Below are 21,314 nucleotides of genomic sequence, written 5' to 3'. Positions count from 1 at the left end.
GGATCCATCGTGACATAGGACAGGATGAAGATAAATACGATGTACTCATCCTCCAACTTAGAAATCCCGAACTAGTTGGTCGGTCGATTATGCAATGGCTTTCCCCCAGAAATCCAGACTCATATGATGGTGGTACGAACTAAAATCCTGCATGAGGCCTACCGAACAGCCGAACAAGCTGACGAGCCCAATGCCAGTCGTACCCAAACCCATTTACTCCAACTCTCAGCAACGGACAACCTCACATGATAGGATTTACCACCAACCCACTAAGTAAAGACCTCATCAATAACACGTGAACCTTTTGTGATCAGCCCATAGTGCCCCACAAATGGAGGGATAATTGGACCAATAGGACAACGAAACAAAAGCTTTGCAGGCTTCCGTTCCTTTGCCTGGCTTATGGTTTCAACAAAGGCTTGGGACAGGGGAATCTGGTTCCTTTGGAGGAGGGCCTGGAAAGCACGTACGGTTGGTACAAAAGGAACGGTGCCCGCCCCTGGTTTTCCTCTGGATGGGACTGCTTCAGATTTTCAAATGCAAGAACGGTCCATCCGCGGAAGGATTTGAATTCATGGCTCATGATGCTGGTCCTTTCGATGGCTGTGGCCATTCAAAGAAATTTTGGCTGTGCGACCTCGGCCCTTTCCACGGACGACTGGGTGAAATTGACCGTCTGAAATGCAGGCGTCTGACCATCTGATGATGTACGCGCGATGGGACACCATGGTCGCATACATTTTGAATAAATAGAAGATCTAATCATTGGCTTCTCTGAAAGATTTTCATGTTCAAAAATATGGAAAGATCGGCGATGTTTATTCATGAATTATTTATGATTCATTCAATAAATACTTGCGAATTGCAATCTAATACAGAATTGCCGCTTCTTAAGTTTAGGGGTGGTCCTATGTTTCTATTAGATTTTATATGATACTAGCAATTCAGAAAATGCACATCGACAGCAGACTCATAGAAATTAAAAAAAAATAAATACAGGTTGTCGAATAATGTCAAATATAAATAAATATGTAATAAAAATAAATTTAAAATATAATGTTAGCAAATAAAAAGTCAAGCTACAAGCAAGCAATCCACGTATCAAATAAACTAGTGAGTTAGATAAGAATATAAATTTTAGCCCTTAAACATCTTTCAAGTAAAAAACAATAAAATGGATAAACTAAATATATCAAAATATTATGAATAAATAAAATAAAATGAGAAAGAGCTTTTTACGGAACAAGCAAAGATTAATCATATTTTCTATTAATACACGATCAGCAGGGCATAAAAATCAAATAATATTTTTAAAACCAAAAATAAAATAGAAACAGTATTTTATACATATCATTATCATATTTCATGGCATAAAGAGTGCACCTTTATTTTTGAAAGTATGACAGGGTATAAAGTTTTTTTTTTTTTTTTTCCCACGCCGAAAGCTAAAGAAAAAGGGTTCATCTCACATGTTTTAGTATGTATATTTGTCACATCCGTGAGCTTGTGGAAAGAGTTGGGGGACGGTTAGCAGAAATGATGGTAGACACGTGGAAGAAGATTGTACGTTCTTTGTTGTTCGTTTTTTGCGTGACACCAAGATTGGTGCTAAATCATGGTGCAGCGTAGGCTAATATTTCTGACAGTTAACGGTGGCCCCTCTCATCATGATTCGCTTGCGAATCGATCATCAGCGTGCGGTATTTGCGGCGGAAGAGAAGCGGAGGAGACTCGGTCTACGATCATCATGCTCTTCTTCCCCCCTTCTTTTCCACGCTCGCTCGTGCTCTCACGTGGCGGTCTGGAGTCAGCTTGATTTGGGGCCTGCTGTTCCCCATGAAATTAATCCAAGTCCGAGTGCACCGAATCAACTTCTACTGGCAGCCGGCCTTCTTCTCCTTTTTGATTCTTTTTTAACTTGCTGCAGAATATCCTCTTGAACCGGTTGGTTGGGTGCCTTATGATTTTTTTGAGAAAAATAGTCTTAGCTGCTGAAAATCTCTCAAAAATAAATCATACCATTGAGATGTACTACATCCATGGAGACGCCAAGACACGGGAGGAATCCGCAAAATTCAAGCCAGAAAGATTTGAGAATGGGAAAAAAGAAGGGAAGTGGATGATCCCATTTGGAATGGGGAGGAGGAGGTGCCCAAAGGAAGGGCTTGCAATAAGAGAGGTTGGTCTAGCACTTAGGACATTGATCCAATACTTTTTGAGTGGAAAAGAGTTGGCAGAGAAGAGGTGGACATGGGTGAAGACTCCGGATTGACCTTACCCAAGGCTGTCCCGTTGGAGGCCATGTATTCTCCATGCCAAGCTATAATCAACGTTTTTGTACGACTTTGAATCACTGAAATATTATTTATTTGTTTTTGATTTATGAGCCTCTAGGAAATAAAGTCCAATTTTGTAAATTGTACATCAAGCGACATGTACTTTGCTTTTCGGTGTGAAAAATTAGATATTCGGTATATAAAGAAAGTATAGGCTCGAATCCGATTCGACCCAAACTCGAATTAGATCCAGATTATACATAAATCCGACCTGATTTGAATGACCTGTTGGATTAAAATTGTAGCGGTTGACCCAATTTGATCAGAACCGTTTTTTTATTGGATTGGACTTGGATCCGAAATTAGAATCCGAACAAAAATCTAGGTTAGATCAGAGTGACTCATGATCTGACTCGAACCGTCCCAATTGCACCCATATTGGCATTCCTAGGCATGGGTGACATAATTATTGATTCCGAGGGGCGACTCTGTGATAAGTTAGTTCTCTTGCCTCCTAAGCTACCTAGGACAATCATGTGACCCGATGGGATCCAGCTCAGGAGTTCCACGCCAAAAGCAATGCGAATATGCTTCGTTGCGGTTAAACTAAGGAAGAAACGGTGCGCGCACACACAAAAAAAAAAAAAAAAAAAGGAAAAAGAAGTGGAATCATTCATGGATTCTAAGGTCCAGATGTAGCTCATCCGATCCAATCGAAAGCTTCTCCTTGCTCTCCTCGGAGAAGCTAAACCCACGAGGGGACACAGAGCAACGTTGCCGTTGGCTGCGGCGTCGGTCTTATCCCGTGAGCGTGCGGAAGTGGTGGGCCCTCAACTCAACCGGACACCACCACTCGCTCCACGCCCCACGTTCAAATTTTTATTTATAGTCGGTAAGGCCTCGGTCAGGCCGCCGGCTTCTTCGGGAGAAATGAAAACTCTACACCGAATTCCTAAAACGCCCCGAGCAACGTCTCGCCGGGTTTCCCATTCGTCCGGCCATAATTGGAGACATCGGGGGTACTTTCGGAAAACGACTTCAAACGGTCATGTGGATGAGTGGATGCGGATAGCGGAGTGGTAGACGCTGTGTCAACGTCGCAATGGGAATGATGAGAGAGAGAAAGTGGGGTTAACTAACTCACCTACTAACTTCACCTCCAGATATATTAATGATTCTTGATGTATTAATGGATTTGTTTGATATCTCTCTCTCTCGCCCCTAATTATTAATATTGCTATTGTTATCACTATTTTATAAAAAGTTTTATATAAGATACAGGTTATTGATCGGTGTGCAGCTCCATTGCCGTCCTCTCTTTTAGTTTATTTATGTTTCGTTTTAACAATTAGAATTCTCCGGACATATCTTAAACTTTAGCCGAATAAAGTAGATTGGCTAATAATAAAAATAAAAAAAATGAATAAAGTAATAAAAGCAACAGCTTTCTTGCTGTAGTTTATGTATGTGTTTCCGTTTTCTTTGGATAGGTCTTTCTTTTAATGTTGCTGAATTTAATATATCAAGGTCGTTGCTTTTTCTATCTGTCTCCTCGCCTTCTACAGCTCACCACCCCCCACCACCACCACTGCCACTTTTTCCGTGGGCGTCGCCCTTGCGGTTTCTTCAGCTTCTTCTTCTTCTTAAATTCGTCCTTTGCGCCCTCCCTGTCTCTCTCCTTCTCTTTCTTCAGTTAAGAGTTGGCTCGGCCGCAGCTTTAATGGTAGCCGCACCACCACCGCCACCCTGATACATTTCTCTCTCTCTCTCTCTCTCTCTCTCTATTCATTTCTCTCCATTCTTTCATTCAATAAATACGAACATAGACATATACATATAAAAGAAGAAGAAGAGAGAGAGAGAAAAAAAAGAGGAAGCGATGTTCGACAACCTGCTCGGCCGGAAATTTTCTAACAAATGGTGATCTTTCTTACGTCTTCTTCTTCTTCTTCAATTTTTGATAGTTATCTGGTTCTTCTTGGTCTGAGATTGTTAATGGGGCTGGCAGCAAGCACGCGATAAAGTGCATAAATTTTCGGATAGCGATGATCGGGAACAAGAAGAGGGCGATGGTGCGGTTCCTCAAGAAGGACGTGGCCGATCTCCTCGCCAGTGCCTGCGACGACAACGCCTACGGCCGGGTTGGGTCTCCTTGCTCTTAATCCTTCTTGCTTCTCGCTCTTTCTTCTACGTAATGGAGGTGAAATTAATATGGACTATGGATACCCTCTCGGTTCGAGAAATAAAGATGCCTGGAATGCAGCTATAATAATAATAGCAATAATAGCTATTAGAAGGGGGCGTTTAGTCTATAGCCGATTTCTGGCCTTCAATCAGCTAAGATGTAATGCAAGCTGTCCTTTTTGAGGAGATTTTTTGCCCTCTCCTTTCTCGCATTTTAATTTCCTCTCCTCTCTGTCTATTCTGACGAGAATTTGTAGCACCGTTCCCTTTTTCATTGATCTACCCTCATTGTGATTTCTTAAATTACAAACAAACAACATTTCAGAGGTATCATCAAAAAACGTTTTTTGTTTTCTTGCCTATTGAATGCCTCTGCCTTTGAGCAAATGCAAAATAGAATGTATATAATTTGCGCGATTTTCTTCAATCAGACATCATGGTAAAAGAGTTAGGGCGTATGCTGAGTTTGAATTTCGAAATCGATTCATTTATGAAGTTGTTTTGTAATCCGACATCGCAGTGCATAGATGAGGCTTGTGGGGTTGCTTGCAGGTGGATTAGGTAGTACCAGTATTACTATTACACGGCAAATTAATTTTGACCCAACTTCATTACCTTGTTCCACCAGTGTCTGTCTCAAGATCGTGACAGATTGCGAAAGGTTTGGAGTGGCTTGTCTTGGATACCGATGAAGGCCACGTTGCTGAAGCTGATGGAAATGACTTCAAACTTGGGAAATCATAAGTACACTGTTTGACTTTTAAAAGTATATGGCTGAGTTTCCACTAAGGTAGCTCATCCAACCCACCAATTGGACTTGTAGGTTCGATGGTGGTTGCCTCTCTTTCCCAAACTTGTGCTGGCTCACACACACACACACAGAGAGAGAGAGAGAGGGGGGTTGCATGAAATTCAGGTCAAAGTCTGAAATTTTAATTTGTTCTTGCATGACTTGATTTACAAGGTCACAATATGTATTTATTTCTTAAGGTTGAGATAAATATAAAAGGTTTTTTTTAAAAAAAATCAAGCAGTACGATTGATTGCTTTTGGCTTTGCTACTTTTTGCAGTATGGGCACTGATAGTTTAAATGAATTATGTTACTATTATTGAAAATGACTTCTCCATGACATTTTCTTCCTCCATTTATTTTCATAGCTATCTGTTTCATATGTTTTATAATATGTTTTTAAAATTTATGGTTGTACTTTTCTGTAACAGATTGATGCTCTCATTGTGGAAATAAATCACACATATTGCTATGATATGATTGAGCAATTCTGCGAAAGTATCTTAAAGCAGCTTTCAACCTTACAAAAACAGAGGTATCCACGGTTTTACTGGATTCAGTTCCGACATAATAAATGTTCACTGATTGCTAGGATTGCTTTTAGATCAAGTTACTTCTTGCTTCCAGCTTTTTGCCACTACTTACATTGAACGTTGCATATTTTGATACACTTTTCGGTTAAACAGAATCTATGACATTATGATAGAAATTCTAGCCTAGCTGTCTCACTCAATGAGCTGATTATAGCAATCTTAAAATTGGTTACTCCTACATATGCACCACAGGATCATGATTAATATTTTCTTGCAACCTTTCTAGCAAGCCTATCCCCACATTCTAACTGTTATCTAACAACACCACTTGAAAGTTGTTTGTAATCATCTTAGGAGTAGAGTGTTAAGTTTAGTAGAGTCAGGTGTCAGGTGTAAGGTGTGTCGGTGCCAAAAACGATCTTAGGTTCAGAGGATGAGAAAAACCACATGAAGATTTCCACCCCCCCCCCCCCCCCCCCCCTCCTTCTAGAGAGAAGATTTAAAGGATGATAAGTTGAACAAAGAGGAAAGATTGTGGGATTGGGATGAGAGTATCCCAAAGGGTTAGATGTACTAGATGGTAAGGGGGGAATGTATTGGCTGAATAAGTAGAATTGTAATGTTTCGTTATGGCAATTAGGACTAATAGGTAGGTTTGAAGTATCAAAAACATTAGAATTTATTACTGTTTGCAGGTGACTAGAAATAAGTTGAGTGATTGAATTATCTGGTCATCTTATGTCAAAATTTTGGGAATTCTACTAGCTAACCAACTGATTGAACAGAGTTTTGGGGAAGCTTCTTGAAGTCTGATCAATTCAGAGAGAATTGTAAAAGCATGGAGCTAAGAGTCGATAAGTTTGACTTCTTTTGTTATGATAAACTTGTTTATTTCTCTAAGTTTGGAGTTCATCTTATTCTTATCGACTTTAACAGCATATGTATGTATTCCCCTTCTTATCATGAGAATGCTGCAAGAAGATCTTAGTTTTGTTGCACTACAATTGGTAAAAAAAAAGATAATCAGTAGACATTTCCATGGCTGGAGGTAGTAAGTGGCTCAACCAGAGAAATGGAACATGAAGGAATTTTAAAAATGAACGATTATGATCTATAACCAGAAAAGAAACAAGCATACAAATGTTATGCTAATCAAAAAGACTAGCCCAGCTCTTTTTATTATAACTCACTCCCTTCTTTTGTGTTTAACAGTAGACCCTAATTTTTTCTCAGCAATACAGCACTTATGTTACAACTTTGCCACCATGTTTTGCATGGTCAGTTGGTCACCCTTGTGGGATGGAGTTGTTATCTTTTGGTGGTGGTGGTGTTGGAAAGGTTTGCATAAAAACAATACCGAGGTTGTAGTAATGGTGTCATGCTGGGTTCTCAATGATGATGGCATATCCGTGGCAACGACAATGGATAGGTGCACTGAGGTAAGGGCAGCGACAATGGTGAAGGGGTTCCATGGAAAAGGTATTGGCAGTGAAGGGTGATCATGGTGATAGTGAATGGTGACAGAATAGTGGTAGTCAGAGTGCGGGTGGGTTGGCGATAGTGGTGAGGCGATAGTGGTGATTTGGGCCCTGATAGCTGTGGCAATGGAGTGTAATGAGCTGTGTTGTTGGAGGGCAGCACAACATTGAGGGTAGGATAGCAAAGGGTGATCATGGTGAAAGTGAATAGTGGTATGGTAGTCATATTCGAAATGAGGGTGGGTTGGGGAATGTTAGTGGTGATTTGGGCCATGATAACTACGGCAATGAGCTGTATTGGTGGAGGGCAGCACAATTATGAGGGTAGGATAGCAAAAGTCATTGAAAGGTGGGATGGTTTAGAAGGTCTAAACACAACAGTTAGTCCAGCTGTAGAAATTATTTTGTGGTCTGATTATTTGATGATTCAATCTATTGGCCAGAGGGTTATATGTTTGCAAAATATTCAGTCACAGGGTTTTCTATCAATTATTATTTCTCATGTGTTCCTAGAGCTTATGTATGAAGGCAGCTTGTGAAAATGGCAGGAAGCAATAGCCCTACTGTCAGATGGCTTTGTTATTAGCTTACCACTAGACCTCAAAAGGCTTAAGTTGCTCAGGGAGGAGCAGGGAGGGGCCAATAATGTTAGCAGGCCTAAACGCTCCTGCATCCCGGACCATTCACGTGAAGGTGTAAATGAGTCAAGAATGTTTCAAGATAAGAATGAGTCGAGAATGGAATCAACTCGGAACGAGTCAAGAGAAGAAAAGAATTAAGAAAATAAATGGGTAAAATTGGCTTGAATGGAGATCTGAACCCATGACTTTTGGCTCCGATACCATGTTACCTTACCACTAAACCCCAAAAGCATAAGCTATAAGGGAAAGGGTCTGCAATGTAAATCAGACCTTAACATCTGCATATTCTTTGGAAACTGCACAAATGAAGGAGATGGATGAACTGTCCCTCAAAATCTTCCTTTCTAAACTACTGTGCTTTGGTTAATATGTGCACACTAACATGAGCAAGGGGTATATATAAGCATAAGTATCATTTAGGATAACTTTGTTCAGAAATAGGGTTCTAATAGTACATGGTTAAGAAACCCAATATATGTTAGTTATCTATTTGACTTGATTTTACATTTATTGAATACAGTCTTCATTTGCAATATTAGGATAGATCTTAATGAACTTGTCCTGTATATAAGCTGAACCTTTATTCTCTTTCTAGTTCACATAACATCGACCATCCTTATTCAGCTTCAATATACAGGATTGCTAGATTGTCTCATTGAAGGCCCTGACGGTGATGGTTCCCTATCAACTTTCTCCAAATAGATTCTCAGTAGCTTGGTCTGACCTAGCAACTTGAGAGAGCACTTTACAAACATTCAGTATTTCTATGGTGATTTGGAAGAATGTTAGATTAGAATGCTAACTAGAACTATTTGCAAGAGAAGAAATTGATCGGTTGCCCTTACTGATGAAACCAATCTAGTAGACAAAAGAGGAATCAACAAAAGCTAACTATGGCCGCCACCATTGCAACTTGTTTATTGTTTTGCATTGTTTGATGTTATGTGGTTCTGCATCTTTGATTTTTCCATGGTTATAATCAACTCTAATCTCAAGAAGAAAGATGTTATCTAGCCCTTCAGTCCAGCAAGCTATTTATGAAATTATGATAAAATCAAAATTCAAAGGAAAATCAGTAATGCCTAAAGTTACACCAGTGCAAATACTGCTAATTTTCATATGAATACAAAATCTTGTCATAGATAGTTTTGATTGGCAACAAGAATGCTGTTCTGCTTTCTGTTCTCATTCAAGATTCATCCTCTATAGCAAAATGCATCTTCAAATCTTTCTCCTTCACCGAAGTACCCGTCTCTCTATGTTTCATGGCATATGCTTTATACTTTCAGTGATTACTTCAATACTTTATTGTATTATATGGTCTAGGGTGGACTCATTCATTCATTCAATATCCTTTATTGTACATGGAATTCTATGATCTGTTGCCACATGTTACATCACAGTTGCTTTGATGCTCCAGGTTGAGTGGTAATGGAGGTGGGAGATGATTGTAATTCTGCTGTGTACCTATTTTTGAGGCCTCATAAATCTCCTTCAGGAAGGAGGAACCGCAACTTTTTTTTTTTTGGTTGGAGTATCAGCTTATTGATTAACTTCAATCTTGCATATGTAATCTTTACTGTTTACAATTATGTACCATGCATCTCTCACTACCAGAGCACTTATTTTAACAAATCACTTGCTTCTAAAATTCCAATAAGGCACGAGTTCATAAAACAAAAGTCCGACATGTTTTAAAGGTGGTCACTTGAAGGTCATTCTTATTTTATTCTCTTTATTATTTGGCTCTTGGTTATGATAATGGCAGACTGACAACTTATCTGTCCATTTGTCGTTTAACAGGGAATGCCCACAGGAAGCTATGGAACCTATGTCAACTCTAATTTTTGCAGCAGCCAGATTTTCAGATTTGCCAGAGTTATGTGATCTCAGACGTATTTTCACAGAACGATATGGGAGTCATATGGAGTCATCTGTCAAGGCTGAGGTACTAAACGGTGTGGCTCACTTAAACTACATCCAACTCTTTTTCAGTTCTATTTCTATGTCTGATGTGCATGATTTCTTTTTATCAGTTTGTTGAGAAAATTCAGAAGAAATCATTCTCCCAGGAAAAGAAGCTGCAGTTGATGAAAGATATTGCTCAGGAGTTCTCAGTAACCTGGGATTCCAGTGCTTTTGAACGCAAACTGTCTAATGTATATGCACCTAAATATGTAAGCTCCATTGCACATATTGTTTCATATCCACTTTGGCAACACTTTCGTTTATATTTGGTTCATACAGAACTATGCCTCCTATAAAAAGTGCTGGATATATTCATTGGTTCACTATTTCCCTGACTCTAGGACCAACCTAAGAATGGTATGCATCGCCACAGTGCAAGTCAGAAGCCTTCAACCAGGTTGCCTAATGGAGATGAGGAGGAGATTTCATCCAAGGGAAAATATGAACATGCTCATGTGAGTGTGTGGAAACAAGAAGTGCGGAAGGAGCCCAAAGATATTCATGCTGTTACAAAATTCAAAGACGGCTTCTCTCATGACCTTATGGAGAGGACTAGAAAAGTAATCGCCGATGAACCAGAGAATGTGGAACCAGACTTCTCTAATGCTGCAGTTCCTTCATACGCTAAACCCAGAAGAAGTCAGAATAGAACCTATAATCATGATCAGCTTAAAGATGGTGTTGCTCATAAACGGACAGGAAAGGGTCAAGAGGCACTTGATACCATTGTCTCTGATGAGCAGGCATTTGACATGAAGAAATCTTCAAGGGGTGGTAAAGCTGCGAAGATGGCTCCTCCATACACCAAATCTCATGACGAAAAGAACAGCAATGGCTTAATATATGACAGATTGCAAGAGGTGGAAGAAGATTATACTAGTCTAGAGAGGCAGCCTGTGAGACCAGTGAATAATGGCAGATTGATCAATATGCGTCCACCCTATGTCAAATTAAAAGTCAATGACCCATCCCACCCTGATCAAGCCATTCGAGATTCTAAAATCACTGGTCATGACAGGTACGATGTCAGCGAAGATCTGGAAGGTGGAGTGTTTGTTGATGAGAAGCTGAAGCCTGTTTCTGTTAGGAGGAGGGTCGCCAAACCAAGAGCCATCGACACTATTGACAGTACCATCGATGAAGAGAAGATCATGATTCAAACCCCAGGTGGTAGGGGAAGTGATACAGGTAGGAGGGGCACTGCCACCCGTGATGAAGTTACAGGTGATGTTAATAAGAAGAAAATTATGGAGAGGCGCCCAGGACCCCCAGTGGATGATGAGATGGACAGTGCTATTGATTATGGCAAGCTCTTGCGTCGAACCCCGAGTGGCCAAAGAAGACATGGGAGCAGGAAAAGTGCTACAGCATATGATGGAGGCGGTGATGAGGAGGAAATGATCATGGATAAGCTTCTGATACACTACAGCAGGAAAGGTACGGCCAGTGAAGCCAGCAAGATACGAATAAGGAGCAAGGCTCTCCCTGTGGATCATGTCGAGCATGAGATTAAGGATAAAATCCGTCCTGGCCTGAGAGAGTCTGTGCATGTTCCTGACAGAAGTAGCTCACTTCCCCCTGAACTGACGAAGCCAGAAGCAGGTGTCAAAATGCATTCTCGTGCTGCTTCTATGCAGCCTGATATGTTGAGCCCTAATGGTGCGCATGTGCATCCGAGGCTGCCGAACTACAATGAGTTGGCTGCTCAGTTCAATGCCTTGAGGAGATCTTGAGAGCATCTGCAATACTTGATCTGCGGAGATTTTTTTTTTTTCTCTCACTGCATCTTTAGATGGTATGGTTTCTCCATTGTAACACAGCATGTTGTTCGCTCTACAGGTGCTTCCTGCCCTCTCTAGTTGTTTCTCTCCAATCCCTCCCTACTCAGAGCAGGTCCAAAACCAAAACTGTTGATGTAATGTCAGATTACACTGCTGCATTGGTGTTCCTTCTAAATTTCCTACACAATTCAGATGTTCATCTTTGTGCGTATGCTGCCAGCTACATGTCAACTTGCTTTATACTCAAAATTATCAGTGTTGCATATGTTCATGACTTGCTCGAAATTCATTGCCCTGATCATTCTTAGTCTTATACCTACGTCTTGTCTGTTCATTCAGACCTAGGCATGCCGTTTCTTCTTCTACTTGCAGGAAGATGGTCTCTAGTGAGATCGCTGTTGGCGTAAGCGAGCCTCACCTAAAACTAATAATTAGAGTGGCCTTCCCCTGTTCCCTTCCTCGGCGCACGAGGAAGAGAAGAGCAGGGTGACCGTGTGCTGCGCGCGGAGTTGGACTCCCAAGTTTCGCGTCTGCCTCGCATTCACCTTCGACGGAAAACGCTTCTATATATGCTTTCAGAGGGAGAGATGAGGGAGGAGCATGAGAAGGCTGACCTTGGCTGTGAGCCTCTCGCTCTGGTCTTTACTCTTCTCCTAGTCCTCCTCGCCGACCTGTTCTGCTCCCTTCTCTGTTGCTGGAAGCAGCGATTCGAGACGGCAGCTCCCAACACCAGCAATGCAGCAGCAGCAGAAGAGGGCCCTCTAACTCTGCCCCTCAGCCTCTCGTTCTACGCCCATGGCATCCTCCAAGAACCGACAGACAACCTTCCTCCTCCTCACCATCCCCAAGCTCGAGGCGGCAGCTTTACACCAAAACAAGCAGAATGCCAATCCCCCAACGCCACCATGTGGAGGAGGTAAGGCTGGAGAGCTGCCGGAAAGCCACGAAAGACAGGCTTCGGTCCGGTCTCTTGTTATGTCGTATCGGGCTAAATCGAGCGGTACGAAACATACTGTATCGGTTTAGTACCGGTATCCAGTATGAATGGCGTACTGAGTATTGATATGCCAAATAATCAAGATGGGACGCATGGATAAATTCAGGACTCCAGAATACCAAGGGCAACAACCTGCATCGTTGAGTATAAAATAATGGCTTTCCTCCAATCACTCCAAAAAAAGAGAAGGCCCAGCACAATAACTCTATATGCTGATAATAAAAGAAAAGAAATAGCTGAAAATGTTACCCCAATGTCAAGCTGCAATGTTGGTACAGAATAGAAAATTAAACCATTAGGTAGAACTGCATAGGAAACAGCGTTTAAGGATCAGATCGTGCATCACTTGCTTCTATTCCACCAAAGGAAAGATGGACTCAAAACATGTAGTTTTTTATACAGTACCAGCTCATATATGCTAGACAAATTTAAACAAAACGCTCGGTACTTCAAAACTATTCTACAACTTTCATAACCATCAAAACTTCCGGTCTCGTCATTCAGTCATGTACAGCTTCCACAAAAACAAAGCAATTTCAGAAGTCACAAAACCGTGCAAGATGGGTAAAGCTGGTTATGAAGGTGAGCTTGAAGATGGTGATGGATGTCGGTAGGCGCCTGAGAGCTAACTGCAGAGTCAGAAATCCATAGACCGAGGGGCCGACAGTGACCTTTTTGCTCCCTTTTTCTTGGCCTTCTTGGTTTTCCCTGAACCTTTGTCTTGGTCACTGGCTGACGGAGGCTGAGTTCTCTGTAAATGTTGATGAATTGCAGAGAGTGGATCAATCTGAAATGTAGGATCATTCAGGACTGCTTTCAACTGTGCACCTTCCCTTTGCCTGATAACATAAAGCTGCATCATCTACCAAAGGCAAAAGAGAATAAAAGAAATTTGAAACACAAGTTCAGGAATACTTACACTAGCTTCTGCCTAGTCTGGCAGTTAATCTTTAAGCTGGTTTCTCTGGAAGGCTGCTTGGCGGCATTCAAATCTGGAAGAAACTCGGAAAGGGCTGACAGGTCATATGCCTTCAACTTCTTCTGCTGGCTGCGTAATCTCTTTTTCTGAAAAAATGAGCATCCTCATTTGCCAGTTGACTCACAAAAGTTTCAAAAAGACGAATAATAGAATTGTTATCAGTTGCATCCCATTGTCTTATCACATCATTTACAAGCAAACAGTTTGATTTCAGATATATTTTAGTTAGTGCTTAAGTAGAGCGCGAGCACCTCAGTACATGTAGAGCTCACAAAGAACAGCTTAATTGACTTGAGTGGCCATTTCAGGAAATCAAGATGATGTAAACAGAATAACAAGGTCCAAGAATATACATGATATAAAATTGAATGCTTCTGTGAGGGTAAGAAAAGAAACCAACGTATCAAATAAAAACTAATCATAAATGATGTATTGTCTATATAACTGAGAAAAAGTCAAACAAAGGTAAAATAAAAAGTTAGCACAGCTGAAAATAACTGTGAAAAAGGAAACAGAAAATAGATCGCATGAAATTGTAAACAAAATAAGCTCTGATGCAAGCGTGGTGACCACAGCTGAACAAATTTTGGAATTTTATGACTCAAAACACTGTGATGATCAAACTCAAAAACTTAGATACCTCGAACATTACTAGAGACGCAAAAATCTCTGAGTAGATTAAATATATAAAGTAACAAGAATCAAGAAGGCAAAGTAATATTACCTTGCTGATTGCCCTTTTAGCACCTAAAGCAACTACAGCATTTCTAACTTCTGAAAGTTCAGATAAGAGTTATAGTCAGATATGAGAAAAAAAATAAAGGAAAAAACATGGATTTTGCATTGCGTATCTGCGATAGATCAAAGTGAAACAACTCTCAGAATTCTATAATATTTTTAAAGAAAAGCAACCATCAAAATGAAGAAAAATATGAAGAAAGAAAATAAAATAAAAAATACTAACCAAAACCAAAGAGCAACGATAACAAAGACAAAAAAACTAAGCATTAAGAAAACTCCACCAATATATGTTATATACAATTCCACTTTTCGTTGCACAATAAAGTAGGAAAATAATATTATTCATGAATTTATAGTTCAAAATACTGGGGTTGTTGTACCAAATCGAACCGCCTAGTTTGGTCGGTACCATACCATATCAACCACAAACCAGGAAATTTCGTGATGGCACGAAATAGAGCTTGAACTAGTATTTTGAGGATAAACATAAATGTACATGAAAGGAGAGAATTACAATATATGCAATTATGAAATGTACATGAAAGTATAAATCTTTAGTGCTATTATCAACATTAAACAAATTACTCTATTCCCATATTAGTTATCCACATGATGTCAACCGGAAAACATGTTGAATGGTTTATATATGATGGCCCAAATAGCCAAACTCAGTCAATGATGCATGAGAATGGACCAATCTATACCATGTATGGTCCAATGATCACCAACCCCAAGGATGTGTATATAAGTCATCTAAGAATATCATAAATAATGGCCAAAAAGTATTGGGCACAAAATGTGATCCATTTAATTGTCAAATTTTTGAAAGCATGGTCCAACCATATGGAATCGCCTCAAAGTAATTGTGGTGATAATTTCACCTTGTTAAATGTCCAAACATAGCTGATTAAACCATAAAGCAGGTCCAACTTTACAAAGGGACTTAAGATGAAAAGCTTTAACAAAAAGCTCTCTACCAACATGGAAGACAAGGTGTCAATGAAATTATTGAGGCATAAGAAAAAGAAATTCCTATGTTTTCAAGTTAGGCCATGGAACATTGAGATGCTCAAGAATTTGAATATCACATAGTTTCCAAAATTATCTACTTCATATGTCCTTTCCTTGGTTCAACCAATTTACCATGCTTTTTCTTTCAGCGAACAAAAATTACAATATAGTTTAGCAATCTGTTCCATAAGAAGTGCACATGAAAAAGCAAACTTACTTGCATAAAACTTAAGTTTCTTTTCAACTTTGCGCTTGAAGCTTTTGGATTCTTTCCCTTCAGAATCAGGCCTGAAAAAGCAAATCCACAATAAACAAAATAGCCATTAAACAAAGGATATCTGCAATATGCAGGATTAACTTTGCAGCTGAAATTTTTCAATAAGTGAACCTTGGTAAGTCATAAGATGTTAATAAATAAACAAGACAGCAATATGTAATAAGGAAAAATACATGTATGCTGTTGTTTGAATGGATCAATATGTAAGGGATTGTTTTAGGGACACAAATTGTAGGTGCTAATTTAAATGGAGAAGGATTACTTCTGTGGAGATGGGACTGAAATCAAGGATTTCTGGAGTTATATGTGTATTATGTGACTATGAAACTATGTGCAATAAGAATCTCAGTCTTCAAGGAGTTCATAAAGAACTTAAAAGAAATCAAAAGAATAATAACATTCATGATAATCACATGAAACTATGACAAAGCAAGGAGTGAATTCTATTTTAGGTTGTCAGGGATGCTAGATCATCAAAAACATTATGTGAATGAGAAGGTCATGCACCATAACTTATCTGCTATTTATCCAGTGCATATGTAGGGCAGATCAAAATTATCCAGTTTAACCAAATGCAAATTGCAGTATTCCTTTATGGTTTATTGATTATAAGATAAGCTTGAAGGTGGACTTCATTCCAGGGAAGCAACTGGTGCAAATGAGTTTCCAATTCTTTTCATGTTATGGACCAGTTCCTTTCTTGAGGGCATAGGTGAATGCATATTGATTAGTGCATGCATCCATTTGTTGGAAAGCTAGCTCCAGGCCTCACAACAATCATTTTTCATAATTCCTAATTACGGCACTATAGATGCTTAAACCAGTTTACAATATTTATTGAAAACTAAAATATGACGTGAAATCCTGTCAACAGATTAAGTCGTTCTTATGTAAATCTGTTCAATTAACACAAGATTGCTAAAACTGCTTTAGTTTCATAGTTTTGCCTTTATGATTCTTTTAGGAACCTCCATAGATGCACACAAAATGTCCAATTAATTTAACGATCAAATTTTGAAGTAATAAATGATACTGCTTCATGTTAATAAATGATACTGCTTCAGTTTATTTCTAACTTGAACCTATTATTTCTCTTTTCAGATGCAGTAGTTTCACTTAGGAATACTTGGGGAACAAAGATCCATCAAGTCAATGCCAAATGGTTGGGATAAGGCCGGACGGTTATCATTATTGATTAGTCATCTCTCTTATTTTATCAAATATATCAAGTAGGCTAGCAGCTCTCGCTCTTCTAGGAACTGCATTATAATATCTTGCATATCAAGTCAAACTTTTTTACACATATTCTAGTAAATATACAGTTTAGAAAAACATACTAATACATTTCAGCTTATTAGAACATTTAATCATTCAGCTATTTGTTATAGCGACAGGTAAAAAACGTTTTTCACCTTTGGATCTGTAGTCACTTTAGGTGATTTCTATCAACTCTTGAAAGTGTTCTCCAAAAAGTTGACTTAAGGATCTGATACAACCAAGGACCGCCGAACTGGTACCGAACCGTACCGATCGACGCTCGATACAGTTTGGTACCGGTTCGGTACTAGACCGAACCCGTAGGGCAGTGGCAGGTGGCCCATACCCAACTTGGTTCGAAACCGGATTGAGTCGGTGCGAACCAGACGATTCGCACCGAGTCGGCCGGTAAAGGACCAGTCCCGGTCGGTCCAATATTGATTCCGGACGTTAAAAGCCGGAACCGAATATGAATGATGGACCAATCCGGTTTCGCACCAGGTCGGTTCGATACCGTCTGAATCGGGTGGTTTAGACCGGTTCGGCAGTCCTTGGATACAAGGTCTTAGTTTAGAAATGAATAGGTAATATTCTACTTACTTTTTATCTTTAAACAGGAAATATTTTATTATAGTGATTTCAGAGATCTCCTGCAGCTGCAATTTATCCTGAGTTGTACAACATTGTACCCTTCTTCATCCCAGCACCTTTTAGTTACCTTATTATCAGTTTTCACTGGACTATTATTGATAAGATATTTCTTGGGGTCTTTTTTTTGGGGTAAGCATCACTGCAAGTCATGCAGCACAAACATTCAGATCTGATCGTTCCATCTCTTATGGTTAATAACCTTGCATGGCAACAAGTTTACTACAATAGTATTATAACTAAGAGAAAACATGACCAGAGGAAAAGCCCAAGCCTATGTTATCTGGTATCAAAACAAACTAATAAATATAAGAAGAAACCTAAAGCAATAGTTATAATTCAATGTATGAAGCATATCAAAGAAGGCAGAGTAAGTCAAAGGTAAGTAACGAATGGGCAGCATCCGATGCTAATTTATAAATCGATCTCATCCTCCATGCCTAAAACATAATGCAAAACAGTAAGGTGCAAGCCTAAGAAGGCCATCCAGGCGACCACGTTTTAGAACAACATGAATAGTTTCCATACTACGTATATACAATGAAATCATAACAGCCAAGTCCCCTAATTAATTTAGCACTAACCATTCTTCTAAATGAAATTTCCACAGACATGTGATGAGAATGCTAAATACACGATAGCTAGGAGAGCATAAACATGAACTAAGATCAAGGAATTTGTAGACTACAATACATACAGTGCTTCATCAATTCAGCAACACCAGAGCATAGACTGAAGCAACAAGAACTCACCTTAAACCAGTCAATCCCATTGGAACCAACACCTTGTGAGCTCTGAAAAAAAAAAAGGGTTTCCATTATGAGAGATCCCTACAGATTTTGACAAACGGAAAGGAAGAACTTTGCATTGGTTAAGCCGAGATTAGTCCCACAGCCACATGGTTGACAAATTTGTTATATGGCCATGGTGATCCGGTACGAGAGAGAGAAAGTGTCACGCCCCCAACCCGAGATCATCGCGAGCGCATCAACCGCCGCACACCCGTAGGAAACTCTCCCCACGAGCATGCAAGGCATCTTAACCAAACATCTCTATTTATATAAATCTAAAATAATTCAACTAAATAAATGCAATCTTATTCCATTGACTAACTCAAGTCATAAAGTCTCACAGTTCTAAATACGCCGCAGAACAATAATTTACCAACATGCAAAACTTAGTTCTTAAAATAACAAAACCTTGCAATGTCTAACAATCATAATAAATGTCCAAGATAACAGTTCAACTTAAATAACCTAATCTAAGATAGCTTGCGCCACAATCCTTCTAGTCGCTCTTCCATTTTGGAATTCCAATAGACTAGTTCTCGAAATCTGTAAAACAACCATAAATTGTATAATGAGCTAAATAACCCAGTAAGTAATGAACACTCTAGCTAGATAAATCATGCAATAATATGCAGAAAATAAATATATATGCAGTTCCAAGATATAAGTCAAATATTTCTTAAATTCTTAAGATTCTTTTTATGGATTCGAGATTCTTTCACATATTCAATTCATCTTGTCGACCCTGAACTATAACCACATGTTCCTTGTGGCAGGGTCATCAACACCGACTCATCTTCTTGCGATGAGTCCTTCAGGACAGTCAATTGTCAACGTATCTGCCCCCATTGGCAGGATCCTCAACATAGGCAGGTCGAAGTTCAATTAGTTCTCTGTTTCATATTTCAGTTATGAAAACATGCAGTGTCAAAACCAAATATCGTTTGTATCTTAATTTTTTTCAATTTATCAGATTCAACTCAATCGTTAGGAACTATGACCACAACATTCTGTGGCAGAGTCATATCACTGACTAATCATCTTGCGGTACTAACGTATTAGCCCCCATTGATAGGGTCCTCAACATAGCCCGACCGCGAGTCCGAATCTATTTTAAATTATTACATTTTCTCAAACTTAATTTCTTTCAATTTATCAGATTCAACTCAACAGTCAGAAACTATAACTACATCATCCTATGGCACGGTCAGAACACCGACTAATCTTCTTGCAGTACCAATATATTAGTCTCTATTGGCAAGGTCCTCAACATAGCCCGACTGCAAGTCTGAAACTATTTCAAGTTATTATTTTTTCTCACATTATGTTCAATGTTCCAAACCGAAAGGTACAATGTTGGAGCAATCAAACACAATCCAAATCAGAAGCAAATACATTCAATCAGAGTCATACAATATTTTAAAAATATACATATAACCCATACATCAAATTCATAAATCAAGAATTATTCAACTCAAAAAAATATTAAAAATTTTTCGATAAATCTAGAAAAAGGTTACATTACTTATCTTGCAAACGCAATCCAACAAATCCAATTAATCCTGCAAATTTCTCGCAGAACCTAATATCCAAAAATTATATTTTTCTTTTAAAATTCACCATAATATATCTATATAAACTTAAATCTTAATATCCCACCCACCCAACACCCCCCCCCCCGGCCGACCCTGTAGAAGTGCCCGGCACCTTGGGTACGGGCTCGGGCTCGGGTCTACCCTCACTGTGGTCAGAGGGAGAATGAGAGGAAAGAGGAAGAAGAAGAAGATCCCTCTCTTCCTCTTCTTCTCCCAAAACAGGGGACGTACCCCTCCCCCTTCCTTCCTTATCGGCCAAACTCAGAGGCGGCCGCGGTGGCCGGCCCCGACGGCGGTAGGAGGTGGCGGAGCAAACCCGGCCACCCCCGGCGGCTGGCGGTGGCGAACACGCCGGCGGTTAGAGCACACGGGCCGAAGCAGAGCACCCCGTTTTGGACCCAAATCCGGCGATTTGCCGACTCCAAACCACAACACATCATGGCCAAGCACTGAGAGAAGAGGAGAGGAAGGCTAGGGACTCTTACCTCCGCCCCGACGAAGATCCGGCGCCTCTCTTCCTCTCCGGCGGCAAAGGAAGAAGAAGGCCACCCGTACCGAAGAAGACCGACCCAACGCCCCCCCCCCCCCTCTCTCTCTCTATCGGCGGCAAAACGAGGAGGAAGAACCCCCAAACCAGAAGGAAGTCCGGGCTTGGTGGCTCTACCTCGGATGGCCTCAAAGGAGAGGGAGGAGAAGCCCTAAACCCAGGGGTTCCGTCTTCCTCGGGCGATCGCGATGAATCCCCCTGCATCGCGCGCCCTCACGTGCGACGCACGTGAGGCCCGAAGCCTGTGGCTGGGCCGGTCAAGTGGACCGGGCCCAGTCCCAGGGTCTCACAGAAAGAGGGAGAGAGGGGAAGGGAGGAAGGGAGAGAGCGAGAGAGAGGGAGAGAGAGTACCTGTGGCGGTGGTATAGGTGGTTCGGCGGCGGCCGACGATGGAGAGAAGGCGGACTTGCTTCTTCTAGGGCAAGAGCCAACGGAGAAGTCTGAAGCTTGGTTGGACATCAGATTATGCCCTGCCAGGCGTAACGGGTCGGGCTTATTTTTTTGTTCGGGTCCAAATTCACCCAGAGCAAAACGGATAAAATAATATAGTTTGCAGACCATACAATCAGATAATTTTGGGGCAAGAAATCTTGTAAAAAATATTGTTTTGTTAAAAAAAGTTATAAGTGAAAATAATGACCATTATTTATGTTATAATGGCCCCTTATAACCAGAAACAATGGAAAATAATGACCGCTGTATTTTTCATGTTATTTAGTTTAATAACATAATGGAGGTTGGCTTAAACCATTATTGTTGCTGGAAATTGGACCCGGGGGCAGTCTTCGGTCGAGGAGAGGGAGCGGCGATGAGTTCTCACGG

General features: G+C 40.2%; 2 protein-coding genes across 9 annotated transcripts; one reads left to right on the top strand and one right to left on the bottom strand.

The window, feature by feature from the left end:
- Positions 1-3,808: 3,808 nt before the first annotated feature.
- Positions 3,809-11,871, top strand: LOC103713776. 3 transcript variants are annotated; one of them, XM_026807206.2, is made up of 6 exons: positions 3,809-4,196; positions 4,285-4,417; positions 5,683-5,786; positions 9,707-9,851; positions 9,940-10,080; positions 10,213-11,871. In XM_026807206.2, exons 1-6 carry the CDS (start codon positions 4,156-4,158, stop codon positions 11,602-11,604), a joined length of 1,956 nt encoding a protein of 651 aa, XP_026663007.2. In that variant the 5' UTR covers positions 3,809-4,155; the 3' UTR covers positions 11,605-11,871. The 3 variants fall into 3 exon arrangements, with proteins under 3 accessions (XP_026663007.2, XP_038987278.1, XP_038987279.1); XM_039131350.1 differs by lacking the exons at positions 3,809-4,196; positions 4,285-4,417 and adding an exon at positions 5,067-5,376; XM_039131351.1 differs by lacking the exons at positions 3,809-4,196; positions 4,285-4,417 and adding an exon at positions 9,324-9,603.
- A 1,011-nt stretch (positions 11,872-12,882) lies between these two features.
- Positions 12,883-20,962, bottom strand: LOC103713774. Of its 6 annotated transcripts, none has more exons than XM_039131348.1 (8): positions 20,431-20,502; positions 19,876-19,932; positions 18,819-18,896; positions 18,315-18,356; positions 15,598-15,668; positions 14,353-14,402; positions 13,569-13,714; positions 12,883-13,488 (listed from the first exon to the last, which is right to left on the bottom strand). In XM_039131348.1, the coding sequence occupies exons 4-8, from the start codon at positions 18,332-18,334 to the stop codon at positions 13,287-13,289; spliced, it is 489 nt and encodes a 162-aa protein (XP_038987276.1). In that variant the 5' UTR covers positions 18,335-18,356; positions 18,819-18,896; positions 19,876-19,932; positions 20,431-20,502; the 3' UTR covers positions 12,883-13,286. The 6 variants fall into 6 exon arrangements, with proteins under 6 accessions (XP_038987276.1, XP_038987275.1, XP_038987274.1 ...); XM_039131347.1 differs by having other exon boundaries at positions 19,880-19,932; XM_039131346.1 differs by lacking the exons at positions 19,876-19,932; positions 20,431-20,502 and adding an exon at positions 20,844-20,959.
- Between the last annotated feature and the right edge of the window lie 352 nt (positions 20,963-21,314).

Source organism: Phoenix dactylifera, chromosome 11 (assembly GCF_009389715.1).
Source record: "Phoenix dactylifera cultivar Barhee BC4 chromosome 11, palm_55x_up_171113_PBpolish2nd_filt_p, whole genome shotgun sequence".
Taxonomy (NCBI): Eukaryota; Viridiplantae; Streptophyta; class Magnoliopsida; order Arecales; family Arecaceae; genus Phoenix; species Phoenix dactylifera.
Note: the sequence above shows the minus strand (reverse complement) of the source record. Positions and strands in the feature narration are given on the sequence as shown.